Source organism: Phascolarctos cinereus, unplaced genomic scaffold, assembly GCF_003287225.1.
Source record: "Phascolarctos cinereus isolate Bilbo 61053 unplaced genomic scaffold, phaCin_HiC Scaffold_4;HRSCAF=312, whole genome shotgun sequence".
NCBI classification, from domain to species: Eukaryota; Metazoa; Chordata; class Mammalia; order Diprotodontia; family Phascolarctidae; genus Phascolarctos; species Phascolarctos cinereus.
In genome coordinates, this window is record NW_027555847.1 from 267,529,652 (window position 1) to 267,544,249 (window position 14,598).

At 38.0% G+C, this 14,598-nt stretch overlaps 1 protein-coding gene across 4 annotated transcripts in view; it reads right to left on the reverse strand.

The window, feature by feature from the left end:
- TSTD2 (thiosulfate sulfurtransferase like domain containing 2) overlaps positions 1 to 14,598 on the reverse strand; it is a 36,332-nt gene that overhangs the window by 15,045 nt on the left and 6,689 nt on the right. For all 4 annotated transcript variants that reach the window (XR_013486089.1, XM_021004527.2, XM_021004530.2 and 1 more), the window contains exons 2-4: positions 12,365 to 12,578; positions 8,837 to 9,162; positions 3,668 to 3,788 (exon numbers count right to left, since the gene is read on the reverse strand). Coding sequence is in view for 3 of the 4 variants with exons in the window: in XM_021004527.2 (XP_020860186.1) it covers positions 3,668 to 3,788; positions 8,837 to 9,162; positions 12,365 to 12,532 (615 nt within the window). In the remaining variant the exon portion in view is untranslated. The remainder of the gene's footprint in view (positions 1 to 3,667; positions 3,789 to 8,836; positions 9,163 to 12,364; positions 12,579 to 14,598) is intronic.

The window sequence follows — 14,598 nt, forward strand, 5'->3', positions numbered from 1 at the left end:
AGTCAATTTGACATCACTTCTGTTAAGTTCCTTTAAACTTGGTGAAAGGTAATAGCTATGATACTATACTAATTTGTTATCAGAACAAAGGAAAAGATTAACCTCAGTTCTACTCCCCATGAAACCAGAGTGCGGCATAACACAGAACAGTGAGCTACAAATACAAACCTTATGACTATTCCAGGCAAAATCATAAATCCAATCATAATGGAGGGCCTTAAACATAAGAGGGGCTAAGATTACAGAGAGTTATGAAAGTCCTTTGGCAGGGGCATAGGATAAAGCCATTGCTAGAAAGTGGAAGAAACCAAAGAGCAATGCTTCACTTATCTGGAGGTCACTACCTACCCTCAAATATTAAGGCTACAGTTATTACCCTAGAAGTAAAGAAAAAAGGCCTCTCACTGGCAATGAAAACAATGAGATGCAACCACCCTCAGGCATACTGACTTAGAATTGTGTATAAAACAACACAGCATCAATAACTAAACAACTGAGAAGTCAGAAAAACTGTACAAGTCAGTTACTGAATAGTACCTTGGTAACCTCAATATCCTCAAAAGGTACTGTATCAGCATGTTACAATAACTGATTTTCATAATGACAACTCAATTACACAAGAAAGGTTAAATTATATTCCGCAAATTCTATCAAAGTCAGGAAGTAGGTAATGCACTCGGGAAATATCACCATGAAAAATGACAAAATTGCAAAAGCTGTGACTCCAAAGGAGCAGGAAACAGTTATCTGGAATATTCCCTTCTGAGGAATTCCTTTTTTTTTTTAACAATAGCAGAAAAATGGGATGAATTTATGAAGCATTCTGCTCTATGGTTTCAACCTAGAAAAGCTTCAATTTTGATAGGAGAAGGAAAAAAACAAAACTAATTTGGCTTCTACTCCAATTACATTAGGCTAAGGGACTCAGGGGAAAGGTGAAACTTATATTATTGCTTCTTTGAATCTGATGCTTTAACATATGCTGTTTTTTTTTTAAAAGTCAATTCTAGTGGGCAGCTAGGTGGCACAGTGGATAGAGCTCCAGCCTTGGAGTCAGGAGGACCTGAGTTCAAATCCAACCTCGGACACATGATACTTACTAGCTGTGTGACTCTGGGCAAGTCACTTAACCCCAACTGCCTCACCAAAAAAAAAAAAGAAAAAAGTCAATTCTAGATTTTTTTTTAATGTTGCCAATTAAAACTTATTTTTTAAAAAAATATTGTCATTTCACATAGATTTCTGAAGCACCTTACCTTTCACTTATGTGAAATTTTGGAGAAAGATTTAATTTTTCCCTTAGAAATAAATTTTTTTTTGAGAACTATTTCAAACTATGTTGGTGCTTTTTCAGCTGTGTACAGATATACTGGTTCATCTCCCAATTATGTATTTTTAAATGAAACAGTTTGCTCCTACATTAATTGGCTTTTGTATTTATTCTGTTTGTGGTTGATAAAGTGCTTCTTAATTAAAAATGTTACACTTCCAAAAATACATAACTGATCACTGAACATGTATAGCTAAAAGAAAGTTCTAAAAGTTTAGTAGGACAATTTCAGGGATGGAGGGCTTGACTGAGTGCTGGAAAAATTCTAGAATGTGTTTTTAAAGGGACAATTTGTAAGCATGTAGAAGGAGAAGCCAGTAGAGATTTTTCAGGGAGAAGTCCTGTCTGTCTAAACTAATTTCCTTTTCTGACAGTTACTAGACAGGCAAATCAGAGGAATGCCAAAAATATAATTAATTTGGATTTCAGCAAAAGATCTGACAAAATCTCTTTATCATTCTATCTTTCTGGACAAAATTAAGAGATGTGGGGTAGATATAGAGCAGTTGGATGGGTCTGAAAGCTGGAGAATGAACACACCAAAAGACAGTCCCTGTCACCTTGGAGGGAGTTCCCTAGCGAATTGTCCCAGGGATCTATGCTTAGCTCTGTGCAGTTCACCACTTGTACCAATGCAGAGAGCTGAATGAACATAGCAATAAGCCAAATAACTGATTTAGTTACTTTGTTCTGATAAGCTAAATTTTCCAGTTAACCTAAGTTTTATTTTCTAGCTAACTTAACTGTTGATTCACAATCTCAGATTTAGAAGTAACTTTAGAGGTCATCTAATTCAACCTACACCTTAAGAGGAATCTCCTCTAACATTTCTGTTATAGAGATGACATCTAGCCATGACCAAGCCACTGCATGGTACTGCCTGAGTTCACCCAGTACACTTTAGAGCAGCTCAAATTTTTAGCAAGTTTTCCCTACATTTGACCTAAATCTGGTTTCCATCCCTAATTTTTCCCTGTGGGGCCAAGAAGACATAGTTTAATCTCTCTTTCATGTAACAGCTTTTAATTCCTTGGAGAGATAGCTATCATGTACGTCTGCCCAAGTGTTCTTTTCTCTAGCCCCAACACCCCCATTTCCTAGCATCAAATGTCTTGGATCACCTCTCCACCCTGAATGTCCTCCTCTGCTGTTTGTCTACAGCCTTCCTAAACCACAGTATGCAGAACAGTACACAATATTTCATAGATGGTCCACTAGGGCAGAGTAGTACAGCAGGACTGTCACCTCCCCTGTCTGCATACTATGTTTCTCTCTTTGGAAAAAAAAAGTTTTTGTTTTGTTTTGTTTTGTTTTTAAAAAGGTTGCATCTCCCTGTCTCGCCCAGGTTAGAAGTTCAGATGCCACTCACAAGTTCGACCCCCTCTTACTGATACAGAAGCCTTAATGTGCTTCATTTTCAGCCCGGGCCAGTTCATTGTTCTTAGGCATCCTGCGAGCTCATCACATTGGTGCCTGTCATGGTTTGAACACCAGCCTCCCTCAAAACAGGGATTTACAGGTGTATGCCACCATACCTTAGAAATCCAGCACTCTTTCCCCTGTATCACACTGCCTCTAGAGTACATTTATACAATAATGGTTCACATTTATGTAGCACTTTATAGTTAACAAAGTGGTTTCCTCACAAAAACCCTATAGAGGCACAAAGCGAAGAGAAATTTTATCAGCCGCTTGAAGGCAATGGCCAGGGGAGACAAAGCCCACAGCCTCAGATTGAGAGTTGTACTCATCTACCCCATGTACCTCAGGGCCCATCTAGTTCTAAGCCCTCATTGTAGGATACTTCAGTCCTGAGAGGTCAAGCAACTTGTTCAACGTCACACAGGTAGGAGGCAGCAGAGGATGTTTTAGAACCCGGGCCTTCAGACTCCAAAGCCAGCACTCTTCCATCATGCTTCACTGTCTGTCTAGTGAGAAATTAAGTAATGGACCCATTTCTTAAAAAACACCTTTTTCTTTAAAAAATGCTGTCAGAAAAGGCCATTTGTTTCATTAGATAGCAAAAGATGAGTTGAAACTCCCTACCACTAGTGTTACTGGGGCAGTGACAAAGAAAATATATGTGAGTCTCACTTTCCATACTGGGTGTTCTTGAAAGGCTGTCCATAAACCAAGGTTTTATAAAACTAAGCTGTACTTTAAATGAACACTAGGATTTCAATAGTTAACAAACTACATAATGAATTCTTTTGCACTAATGAGTAATATTTATATGTTAAACTTTGCTCACGAGGTTTTATTTAAGTGAGGATTGCCCTTCTAATGACTACACCAAAGAAAAAAATGTAGGAAAATGTCATCTGTATAAAACCTTACCTTTCCTGTGAGGTGCAGATGTTGGCACAAAGCTTTCTGCCAAGCACAAAGCCATTCTGGATCCTCTACGTCACAGTAACAATAATATAGTAGTACTACTCCTTGATTGCTATCCTGTGCACTGCAAAAAGATCAAGCAAAACAAATAGGAAAATCAGTTGCCAAAGCCAGAAAGTCACAATCAGTACTGTATCAGTACCACAATCAGTACACACCTGAAATCTGAGTGAGGACATAAACTAACCTGTTAACTAGCACAGCTTATGCCTGCCTTTGTCTTCCCTCTCCTTTCTCATCTAAAAGTTAATCATTTTTAAGACTCAGATCAAATCCTGTCTTCTTTGATGCCTTCCTACCTATTTTGGAGTTTCTCTGTAGCACACAATCTAGCACTTAATTACTGTTATGTCCTCTGTAATACTATTGGGCTAATTTTTTCCATGTGTCTCCCCAACTAGATTAAAATTCCTACAGTGAAATATATAGGTATATTTCTAATGACAAAGACAATGAATTACAAAGATACTTTTTTTTTAAGGTCAGAAATTTCATTACCACAGGTATGTGGACATTGTCTATGGGGGACTATGGGATGGAAGCATTTGCTACTAACAAACAGAATACTGAATGCGCTGGATTACACAACTGGGAGTCTTGGGACAGAGGGTTTCGGGGAAGAAATCTGTTAGGGTACCTTTCCTAGTACACAGTGAGTTCTAGACCCTAGTTGAAACCAGAGATAAGAGACAGATATTCCTCTGATCCATAGCAGCTAGACTGCCTCAGCTAGTCTACCTCAGGGAACTAGGGAGGGGGGAAGGAGGTAATTGAAGAGAGTAAGACCGCAGATGATTTCTGAGGCCTCTTTGTTCCACCAAATTTCTTCCCACCTGCTTACTGATTTTGAAAATTTCTCTCACAGTTAAAGACATCAAGCTTTAAATGCAGATACTAGTGGAAGAAACACCTAAGTCTATTTATACTTAAGTGTAGTCAACAAAAGTTTATATATGACTGACATCATATCCTTCCCTGTTTTGACAGCAAAGTAAGCATAAAGAACTAAAATTGGGAGAGATTCTAGAAGTAGGGGTTCCCACTATGGGAACAAAAGGGGAGGTTTTACAACTTTATCTAGGGTTAGCAGAGAATCAGTTTACGGAGGTACTTTTATCATAAATGGCTAAGAATGCTTGCTCTGCCTCAAATGAATTCACTAAAAAGGAGCTTTGTTCCCACAAGATGCCTTAATGGAGGTATCAGTGTATTGCTTTTGTATCCCAAAGAGTGACAATTCATTCTTTTTATTTAGTCACTAAGGACTTGGTGACTAACTGAAGTCAATGACAATGAAGCTAAACAAAGAGCTTTTTAAATGACATTTCTTGGCATCCACCAGACTTGGAGGGAAAAAACCATGGTTGCTTACTATATTGTTTTCACTTTGAAGCAGTCTTAAAAAAAGCCTTTGGGATAGAAACGAAATTTGGTAACAAGGATCACAACCTGGCTATCCAGACTTGAGTAAACTATAGAATTTCTTTAGCTAAAAGGTCCCTTTTTCAAGTGAAAGGCCCTATAGAAATCATCTAGTTCAACCCATTACAACAATCCTTTCTACAGCATTCCAGATAGCTATCTAGAGCCCGCCTGAATACAAAGTTTTCAACTAAAACGTGGATCATATTTTAAAAGCCTGTTTATAAAGTGGTTGGGGGCATTTCCCATAGAAACAGCATAAGATGGCGAGGTTCCAGGGTTAGCCAAGAGAAGTCTATTTAATTGACAATGTTCTTGGAGTGTACAGCATTTATGATACTACAGAACCTCATATAACCAAATATGATAATGCTTTACGACTCTATTGCCTCTGGCACAATATATACTTCTCTGTTTAGCTTTTTAAAGCCTCTCACAACCTGGCCCCAGCCTACCTTTCCAGGCTCACTGTGTATCACTGCCCTTTCCTTCCTCTGTGATCCAGTCAAACTGGCCTCCTCCTTCTGTATCTTGTGGTTCCATATCCTGTTGTACCTCTGTACTCACTATCCCCCGTGCCTCGTATGTCCTTCCTTCTCACTTATAGCTCATAGAAACCCTTTCTTCCTTCACGCTACAGCTCAAGCACCAATATCATAAAGCATTTTCTGATCCCCCAATTACTAATGTCTGCCATCCTAAACTACTTTATATTGAATTACCTTTTTTTATCCTGTATATGTTCGTATATATACATGTCTCTCCTTGAGAGTCAGAAATGTTTTTTAATTTATATTTGTACACCTAGCACCTTGTCAGGCACATAGTGGGCACTCAATAAACGCTTGTTATTGACTGAGCGTAGGGGGAGTTGTGTTTAGAGTTTCAATCTGGGAAGTCAGAAAAAACTTTTACTCTTCCTCTTCCCTTAACAGTCAGATCACAGACTCCCCAAATTCCAATCTATTGGTGGTGATTCCTTTAGCCAAGGGTAGGAGATCCAACATGGTAGGGGCTTGGGGGAGGGATAAAGAACAGTAGTTCGAAGTGGGAGTGGGTAAGGAACGGGATGGGGACTGGAACACACAGAGGGTTATGTGTAAGCTTCAGCTGGTCAACAGGAAAGAAACAGCCGGCACGGGATGAGGGTCGGGGACAATTAGGGAGGAACAGCACATTCTCCCAGTCCAAATGTCCAAATGACACTTCTCAGTCCTGAAAAGGTGCTCCAGGCATTTTCCTTTTCTCTGGGAGCCCCACAGATTGGCTTCTCTCTCTCTTTTTTTTCATTGTCCCTGGCTCTTGCTACTAAAGATTGGTCCTCCTTGGCCCTCTATGAAAAGAGAAGAGTCTCAAAGCTTCCCTTCAGATATCCTGGCCCCAAGGCTATTGAAGTATTTTTACTGCTAGCAAAATCAAGAAAACAACCACAACACAGAAAGGCCCCTTCTAATATTTCTTCTGGGGCAGCTAGGTGGTACAATAGATAAGAGAGCCACGTCTGGTGTCAGGAAGACCTGAGTTCAAATTTGGCCTCAGACATTTACTAGCTGTGTGACCCTGGGCAGGTCATGTAACCCTGTTTGCCTCAGTTTCCTCATCTGTAAAATGAGCTGGAGAAGGAAATGGCAAACCACTCTAGTATTTTTGCCAAGAAAACCCCAAATGGGGTCATGAAGAGTCGGACATGACTGAAACGACTGATTGAGAAAATATTTTCTTTTTTTTTTTTTATAGTAGGTACTTATGTAGTAGGGAAAAACAAATGAAGGAATGCTTAAGTAAGAAAATGTATGTGAAATTTTTTTTAACTTTAAAGTGATTATTATGACCACTATTAAGGTCTGAGCATTTGTTTTAGTGTAGTTAACCATTTGCCTCATGCACACCTAGAGTAGAAATGTCCTATGACTACTTTAGGGGAAACAGTGAGTTATAGGGTCAGCAGCACTGGACTTAAGTTAGGAAAACTGTGGGATCAAATTTGTTTCTGACACTGCAAATATGAGTAAATCATCTGACTACTCTCAGCTTGAGTCTCCTCATTTATAAAATAGAGGCGATGAAACCAGTGTTACTCACCTCACAGGGTGTTCTGATGACCAGATGAGAAAACATCTGTAAAGGGCTTTGTAAACTTTTAAGTGGTAACAAGTGACAGTCATCATTATTCTAACCCAATATTTGGCCCAGTGGAGACAGAAGAAGCTGTGATAGGGTGTTGTTGGATCAGGAATCAGAAAGAAATAGGCTCAAATCTCTGTATCAATACTTGTGAGCTGTGACTCTGGGCATATCATTTAATCTCTCTAGGCCTCAGTGCCCTCCTCTTTAAAAAAACAGGGTTGGATCTGATGACCTCTAAGATTTTTTAATGCTTCCAGCCCTGTAATGATGATGATGGTGACGATTTGTTAAGGTTAGTGTCCAATTTACCTTTGACTGTCCTTTAGTTTTCAAATATTTGCCTGCTCTACATTCACAGCTATGCCAGTCTCTGCATTTCCTTCCGCTCTGATTAGCTGGTGCTACTTAATCTAATTCCCTAGTCCTTGCTTCCCTGAACCATCTAGGTACCATGACCTAGTTTACCTTAAGAGATTTTTTGTCTCAAGTAAGGCACTCTGCTGCCCCCTGCTGTCCCCCAGGAAAAAACAACAGGTCTCTTTCTTACCCCTTTCTCTTTGTAAAGTATATTAGTGCTTACCAAATGCCTGCTACATACAGAACATGGTGCTAAGTGCCGGGGAAGCCCCCCAGAATAATTAATACATAATTTTAGCCGTCACAGAGCTGATAACTTATTAGTCTTGGATTCCCTTAGTTTGTGTCACACATGGGCTGCCTCATGCCTTGGACATATCAAGTACTCAATAAATATTTGTTATATTGAACTGAAAACTGAATTGAGGTACTTGAACAGCTATCTGACCTGTGAGTCTGCAGCCTGAGAATCTGTCCTGCCTACTGCTTCAACACTCTCTTCTCCAAAAAAGAGTGTCTGTTGTTTGCCACCCTCCTCCTCACCAGCACTGCTGCCACCCCTGATCTCTGCCGTTCCCTTTTCTAGGCTCCTCCTGTTTCACAGCACTTGTTCCATGCTTCTTGGCTTTCTGGCAAGAAGGCTGGAAGACACGAGGCAACCAGAATAACTTTCCAACTTCCGGGGGGTAAAGTGACCAGTCTATCAGGCTTAATTTCAGGTCCGCCAAAGATGCCTTCTTATTTTGTTGGGAGAAGAATAAGAAGGGGAAAGAACTTCTGAGTTTGGAGCAGCTCAGGAAAACCAAGGGAAAAGGTGAGGAGGTGGGTAAAATACTTCGTAAGAGGATACACTGTCAACTCTATACATCTCAATCTTCCAAGGATATCAGTACATTACAGCACAGTGCATCGATGGGCATAATGATAACCTAACAAAAAAAGTTAAATTATGTCCAGTATGCTCTAAGAACCATGTGTTCCATATGCAATACGTGTGAGAAATAATTCCACCAAATATGACTGTTTGAAAGGGGTTTTATGCTTAAAAGAGCAAGTTACAGTACCTACAGTATGTGACAACAATGTCAGATGTCCTATAGAAGTATATCTGAAAATATCTGAAAGAGCTACCATTTTAAGTAGGTGACAGTTACTGAGATGACTGGATAGCTTAAAAAAATTCAAAATAAATAAAGAAAATCTAACCTCATTAGTTCATCAAGTTTAAAGCGGCTTGTGTCTGGAAAGTCAACAGACACTTGATGGTTAGACGTACTAGGCCCATTTAATCCATTCGGCTTGTCTGCAGACACACAGGGCTTGGGGGTCCCAGCCTCAGCAGCCAGTTGCTTTAAAACAGAAGAGGTCTGATGATAAACATCTCCTGCATGCTGTGCAGCTGTATGTCTGTGGATGCCAATTTGGTCTTTGAAGACCTGCTGGCAGCATGTCCACCACACTCCTTTGCAGAGAGATGAAGAGCAGCTGGTAGGTTCTGGAATTTCCTTTGTTTTGACCAAAAGGGCAAATGCCTGTAACATATTAAAAATAGCATCAGTCAGCCTTCTTATTACTAGGACAAAGTTGCGAAGAACCTAAGGTTTTAGTATGAAGGGTTAATTTCTATGAAGTCCTTTTCTCTGGGGTTTTTGCTTTAAGTCCTGGGTCAAATTAATGAACTGCTCTGGGCCTTCGTTTCTCCAACAATAGATTATATGTTCTTCCTAGTTTTAAAATTCTATAGAAATGCTGCTTCAATTTCTTTATTAATAACTAGGTTTCCCGTACCTAAAAAAACACTTGTACAATATGGGTAAAAGTATGTAATAATCAAATGCATTTGGAAAAACAAAAGGTCAAGGAGATATCAAAGGAATTAATGAAAAAATAATGTAAAGGAAAGAGGTTTAACAGTACCAGATCTTAAACTATATTTTAAGGCAGTAATTATCAAATCTATCTGGTATTGACTAAGAAATAGAAAGGTGGATCAGCGGAATAGAGTAGACATCAAATACATAGTAGTAAATGATTACAGTAACCTCATGTTTGGCAAATGTAAAGATTTAAGCTTTGGGGATGAGAATTCACTATGTGGTAAAAATCGTTGGGAAACCTGGAAAGCAGTATGGCAGAAAATGGGTATAGACCAACATCTTATACCATTTAGCAAGATAAGGTCAAAAAGGATATATGACCTAGATATAAAGTGAGCTATCACAAGAAAATGAGAAGAACATGGAACATATTACCTATCAGAATTATGGACAGGAGAACAATTTATGAATAAACAAGAGAAAGAGAGCATTGTGAGATATAAAATGGATAATTTTGATTACAATAAATTAAAAAGTTTTTGTTTAAATAAAACCAACATAGCCAAGATTAGAAGGAAAGTGGAAAATTGGGGGGATATTTTCATAGTTTCTTGTATAAAGGTCTCATAGCTCAAATATACACAGAACTTCATCAAATTTATAAGAATATGAGTCATTCCCCAAATGATAAATGGTCAAATGACATGAACAGGTAGTTTTCTGAGAAGAAATCAAAGCTATATACAGTTGTACCAAAAAAAATGCTTTAAATCATTGTTTATTAGAGAAATGCAAATTAAAACAATTTTGGGCTATCATCTCGTACCTATCAGGTTGGCTAAAATGAGAGAAGCAGAAAATGACAAACGTTGTAGGGGATATGGAAAAACTGGAATGCTAATACACTATCATAGAACTGTGAACTGATCCAACCATTTTGGAGGACAATCTGGAATTATGCCCAAAGAGTTATAAAACTGCATACCTGTTGACCCAACAATACTACTATTAGGTCTGTTTCCCAAAGTGATCAAGGAAAAAGGAAAAGGACGTACATGTTCTAAAATGTTTACAGCACCTCTCTTTGTGGTGGCAAAGAATTGGAAATTGAGTGAATGCCCATCAATTGGGAAATGGCTAAACAAACTGTGATATACAATTGTGATAGAATACTACTATGATGTAAGAAATGATGTGCTGGTTGATTTTAGAAAAACATGGATAGGCTTACATGAAATAATAAAGAGTGAAATGAAAAGAACCAAGAGAATGTTGTATACAGTAACAGCAATACTGTTTGAAAAACAACTGTAGGGGCAGCTAGGTGGCTCTCAGCGGATAAAGCACCAGCCCTGAAGTCAGGAGGACCTAAATTCAAATCCGGCCTCAGACCAAACACTTGACACGTATTAGCTGTGTGACCCTGGGTAAGTCACTTAACCCCAATTGTCTAAAACAAAACAAAAAAAAAGAAAAACAACTGTGGATGACTAAGTTATTCTGTGTATTATAAATACTCAAATCAATTATAAAGGATCTATGAAGGAAGATAGTATCTACTTTCAGAAAACTGATAAATATAAGTATATCTAGCATGGTTTTATACCCCATCCTCCAATGTGTGTGTGTGTGTGTATGTATGTGGGGTTTTTTTTTGTTACATTTTAAATTCCTGTCTCCCGTCCTCCCTCCCTCCCCACGCTGCACTTTGTGTATATGTGAAATGGTGGCCTTCTTCAGTGCAGGAGGCACTTAAAATGTAACCAAAAAAATTTAAGTTAAATTTTTAAAAAGTCAGTGTGGTGTAACAGAGAGAGCACTGGACTTGATTTCTGTCACACGAGAGACAAAGCCAGAAACTGAAAATAGTGATTCTGTCCGTTAATGCATGATTTTCAACAAGTCTAAATAGTCTAAATATCTTTAGACAAGTCTAAATACCCTGAGTCTCAATTCCCTCATTTGTAAAGTAGAGATAAGAATTCTTATACTCTCTCATAGGACTGTGAAAATCAAATCAAGTAAAATAACCACAAAATACTAGATAAAAGTAAGTTACTACTACCCAAGAAAATAAGTACTGGCTTATATTAACAGAGGCAAAAAAGGAATTACTGTGGCTTAAATTAAAATCAAGTCTTGGCCTATATTATATTTAACCTACTGCTTCTCCTATTAAATCCCTATGAGTATGACTTTCATGGAAATCACTAGGCAGGAAAACTGTTGCTACAAGCAGATAAAATTATTTTTCAGTCTAGGAAATGGAGATAATAGAAGAAGAAAGTATGGGTAGCAAAAAAAGGGACATCATTAAATTAACAACTACCAACATCAATTTGAGGCTGTAAAATATATTGGATAGAAAGCCCACTTCAGAGTCAAGAATACCTCGGTATAAGTCCTACCTCTGATATATGCTAACTGTGTGACCCTGGACAAGTCACTATCAATATCCCAATGCTCCCAGGTACCTAAGGCTTTTATCTAAAGACTTTTAATTGAAATTAGGTGCTGATCTGCATTGGTAGAGAGAGAATTTCCTCACCAGGAGTTCCCAGATCCAATGAAATCACAAATCTGGTTCAAAAAACCCCAAAACATTTATTAGGCATTATGTTCAAGGTAATGTACCAGTGACTGGGTGAAGAGTCAAAAAACAAAAAACAACAAACAAAAAGTCCCTGTTCTTAAGACACTTACCTATTATTTTAATTGAATTAAAAGATGAGGTCAATGAAAATGTTGAAAATTAAACAATTATTGTACCTTGACAATTTCTGAAATGTATCTGCAAGGCTTAGTGTCATGTCATGAGTATTTAAAAAGAACACTGAAGGCTGATCGAGATGGCACAGAAGAGCTGTTGCTGGATTTATTTGCATAACCATACATAATATGGTGAGAGTATTTTTACCTTTTTCTTTGCGTGTGCATACTTCTTCCTCATATTAGCATCTAATTCTGCTCTGAGACTACTGCTGGGAGAAACAAGGTTTGTGTCTTTCAAATCCAGGTCTGGAAATCTCAATATACAGGAATCCAGGTCATCTCCTTGGGCTGGTAGCATAGAAGAAGGCATCATTGTTTTACTACAGTTGTGAGCCTGATATTTCTTTGGGTTTAACTACCTGTTAAATAAGAAAAGGAGAAAGATCAATATTAAAGACCAATGGGAAAACCCAATAATAATCAGCTATACAAATCAGCAGTAACCCAGGCCAGGGCTCAGGAACCTGTGGCCTCGAGGTCACATGTGGCCCTCTAGGTCCTCAAGGGTGGCTCTTCGACTGAATTCAAACTTCACAGAACAAATCCCCTTAATAAAAAGGATTTGTTCTGTAATACTTGGACTCAGTCAAAGGGGCACACCCAAGGACCTAAAAGGCCACATGTGGCCTTGAGGGCCGCAGGTTCCCCATCACTGACCTAGGACCTTGAAAGAATTTGTGGAGAGTTTTTAAAAAAAAAGGCAAAACAAACAAAAAAAACCTTCAGTGGTGGGTCAGTAAAAGCTTATTGATGAATTCATGTTACTAAACATTTATCAGGCACTTGCTATGTCTAAGACACTGTGCCAGGCAGCTTTCTTTGATTTCCTACTCTTAGCTTCTTACACTTGCTTCCTTTGGGGAATAACAGTAACCAGCATTTATTCATCTCTCTCTCTCTCTCTCTCTGTCTCACACACACACACACACACACACACACAAATAAGTGTCTGAGGAAGGATTTGAATTCAGGTCTTCCTGACTCCAAGTGCAGTGCTCTTTCTACTACGCCACCTAGGTAACACAAAGAATGGGCACCAACACTGAACGTGTTATCCAGACACAACATAACACACTAAAAAAATGGTAGGTTGAATTGCATTTTAAAGAGCTCAAAGAGTACATCAGAATTGCTAAGCTGTATGAAATCTTTGTGGAATAGAATGATTATGGTAGCATATAATTACATAGCACTCATTCTTTTAAAACTTTTTAAAATAAAAAACAACTTTTGTACAAACACAGTAATAAATCAGAAGAGGATATTATCTTTTTCCCCTGTAACTATATTTAAATATGATAGCCAATAAAATTAGACACGTTTTTTAAAAATGTATTAGTGGCATGGGTTACTTGATGAATTACCATATCTACCCAAACTAAGCAACTTCAGTAAAGCTGAGATCTACATTAGACAATTCTGTCTTAATTTCAGATTCTGTGAAAAATGACAAGTGATCATCTTCTGACTAGAAGATGTGATAAGAGGAAAATTTCCTATGCCTTTCTATGGTATTTAAAGATCATTTTTATCATGCCTGGGGTTCAAGTTGATAACTTGCATGTACAGTTAGCCGTTCCACATCATGGGGTTGAAGCCCTTCCTTCCTACCAGAGAATTCTGAATTATTATGGTATTAAAAGATAAACTATGTTGCTGTTACATAATATTAGAAATATGTTTTATGCATTTTTGAGTTTCTAAGCTTTTTCTGTGTCATCTGCTAGGCTTCACGTATTGTCTGCAGATTCCACAAAACTCCCCCAAAATCCCACTTAATCTCTCATTCTGAACCATGACATATCGAAACCACAATGGGGAAAATCACGATGTGGAAGCGATAACTACATATAAGGCTGAGCAAAGCACTTCCTGGCTGGTGACGTTTAGATGGGTAGAGACTGAAAAATAACAGGACCATGACCTCAAGATAATAACAAACTGAAGTTTATGAGTTTCTTTGTGGAAATCTATACCTTATATGTTAACAAAGTGTCTTGAAGCAAGAGAAATTCCTTTTTGCGTGACTATTACAACTAGTTAGCTTAATTTGTATAGGTATAATAATTGACAAAGCATCATATCACCAGTCCAGCATTTTAAAAACAGGTCAAATTTTAATTACAGAAGGAAGGAAAAGCAGAATTTGCCCTCTCACATACATTAGTCTAGAACCATATTTTGTTATTTTTGCATTTACAAATATAATTTACAAGTAACATTTGCTTTAAATTAAAATTTATTTTAAAAAGACTGTAACTCTTCCTTTTATACCATGTATCAATAATCTTCCATTTTAACAAAGTTTAGATACAAAGTGACAATTTTTATATTCCGAATTCACTTGAAAAACTGATACAATACTTGTAGAGTGTGTGA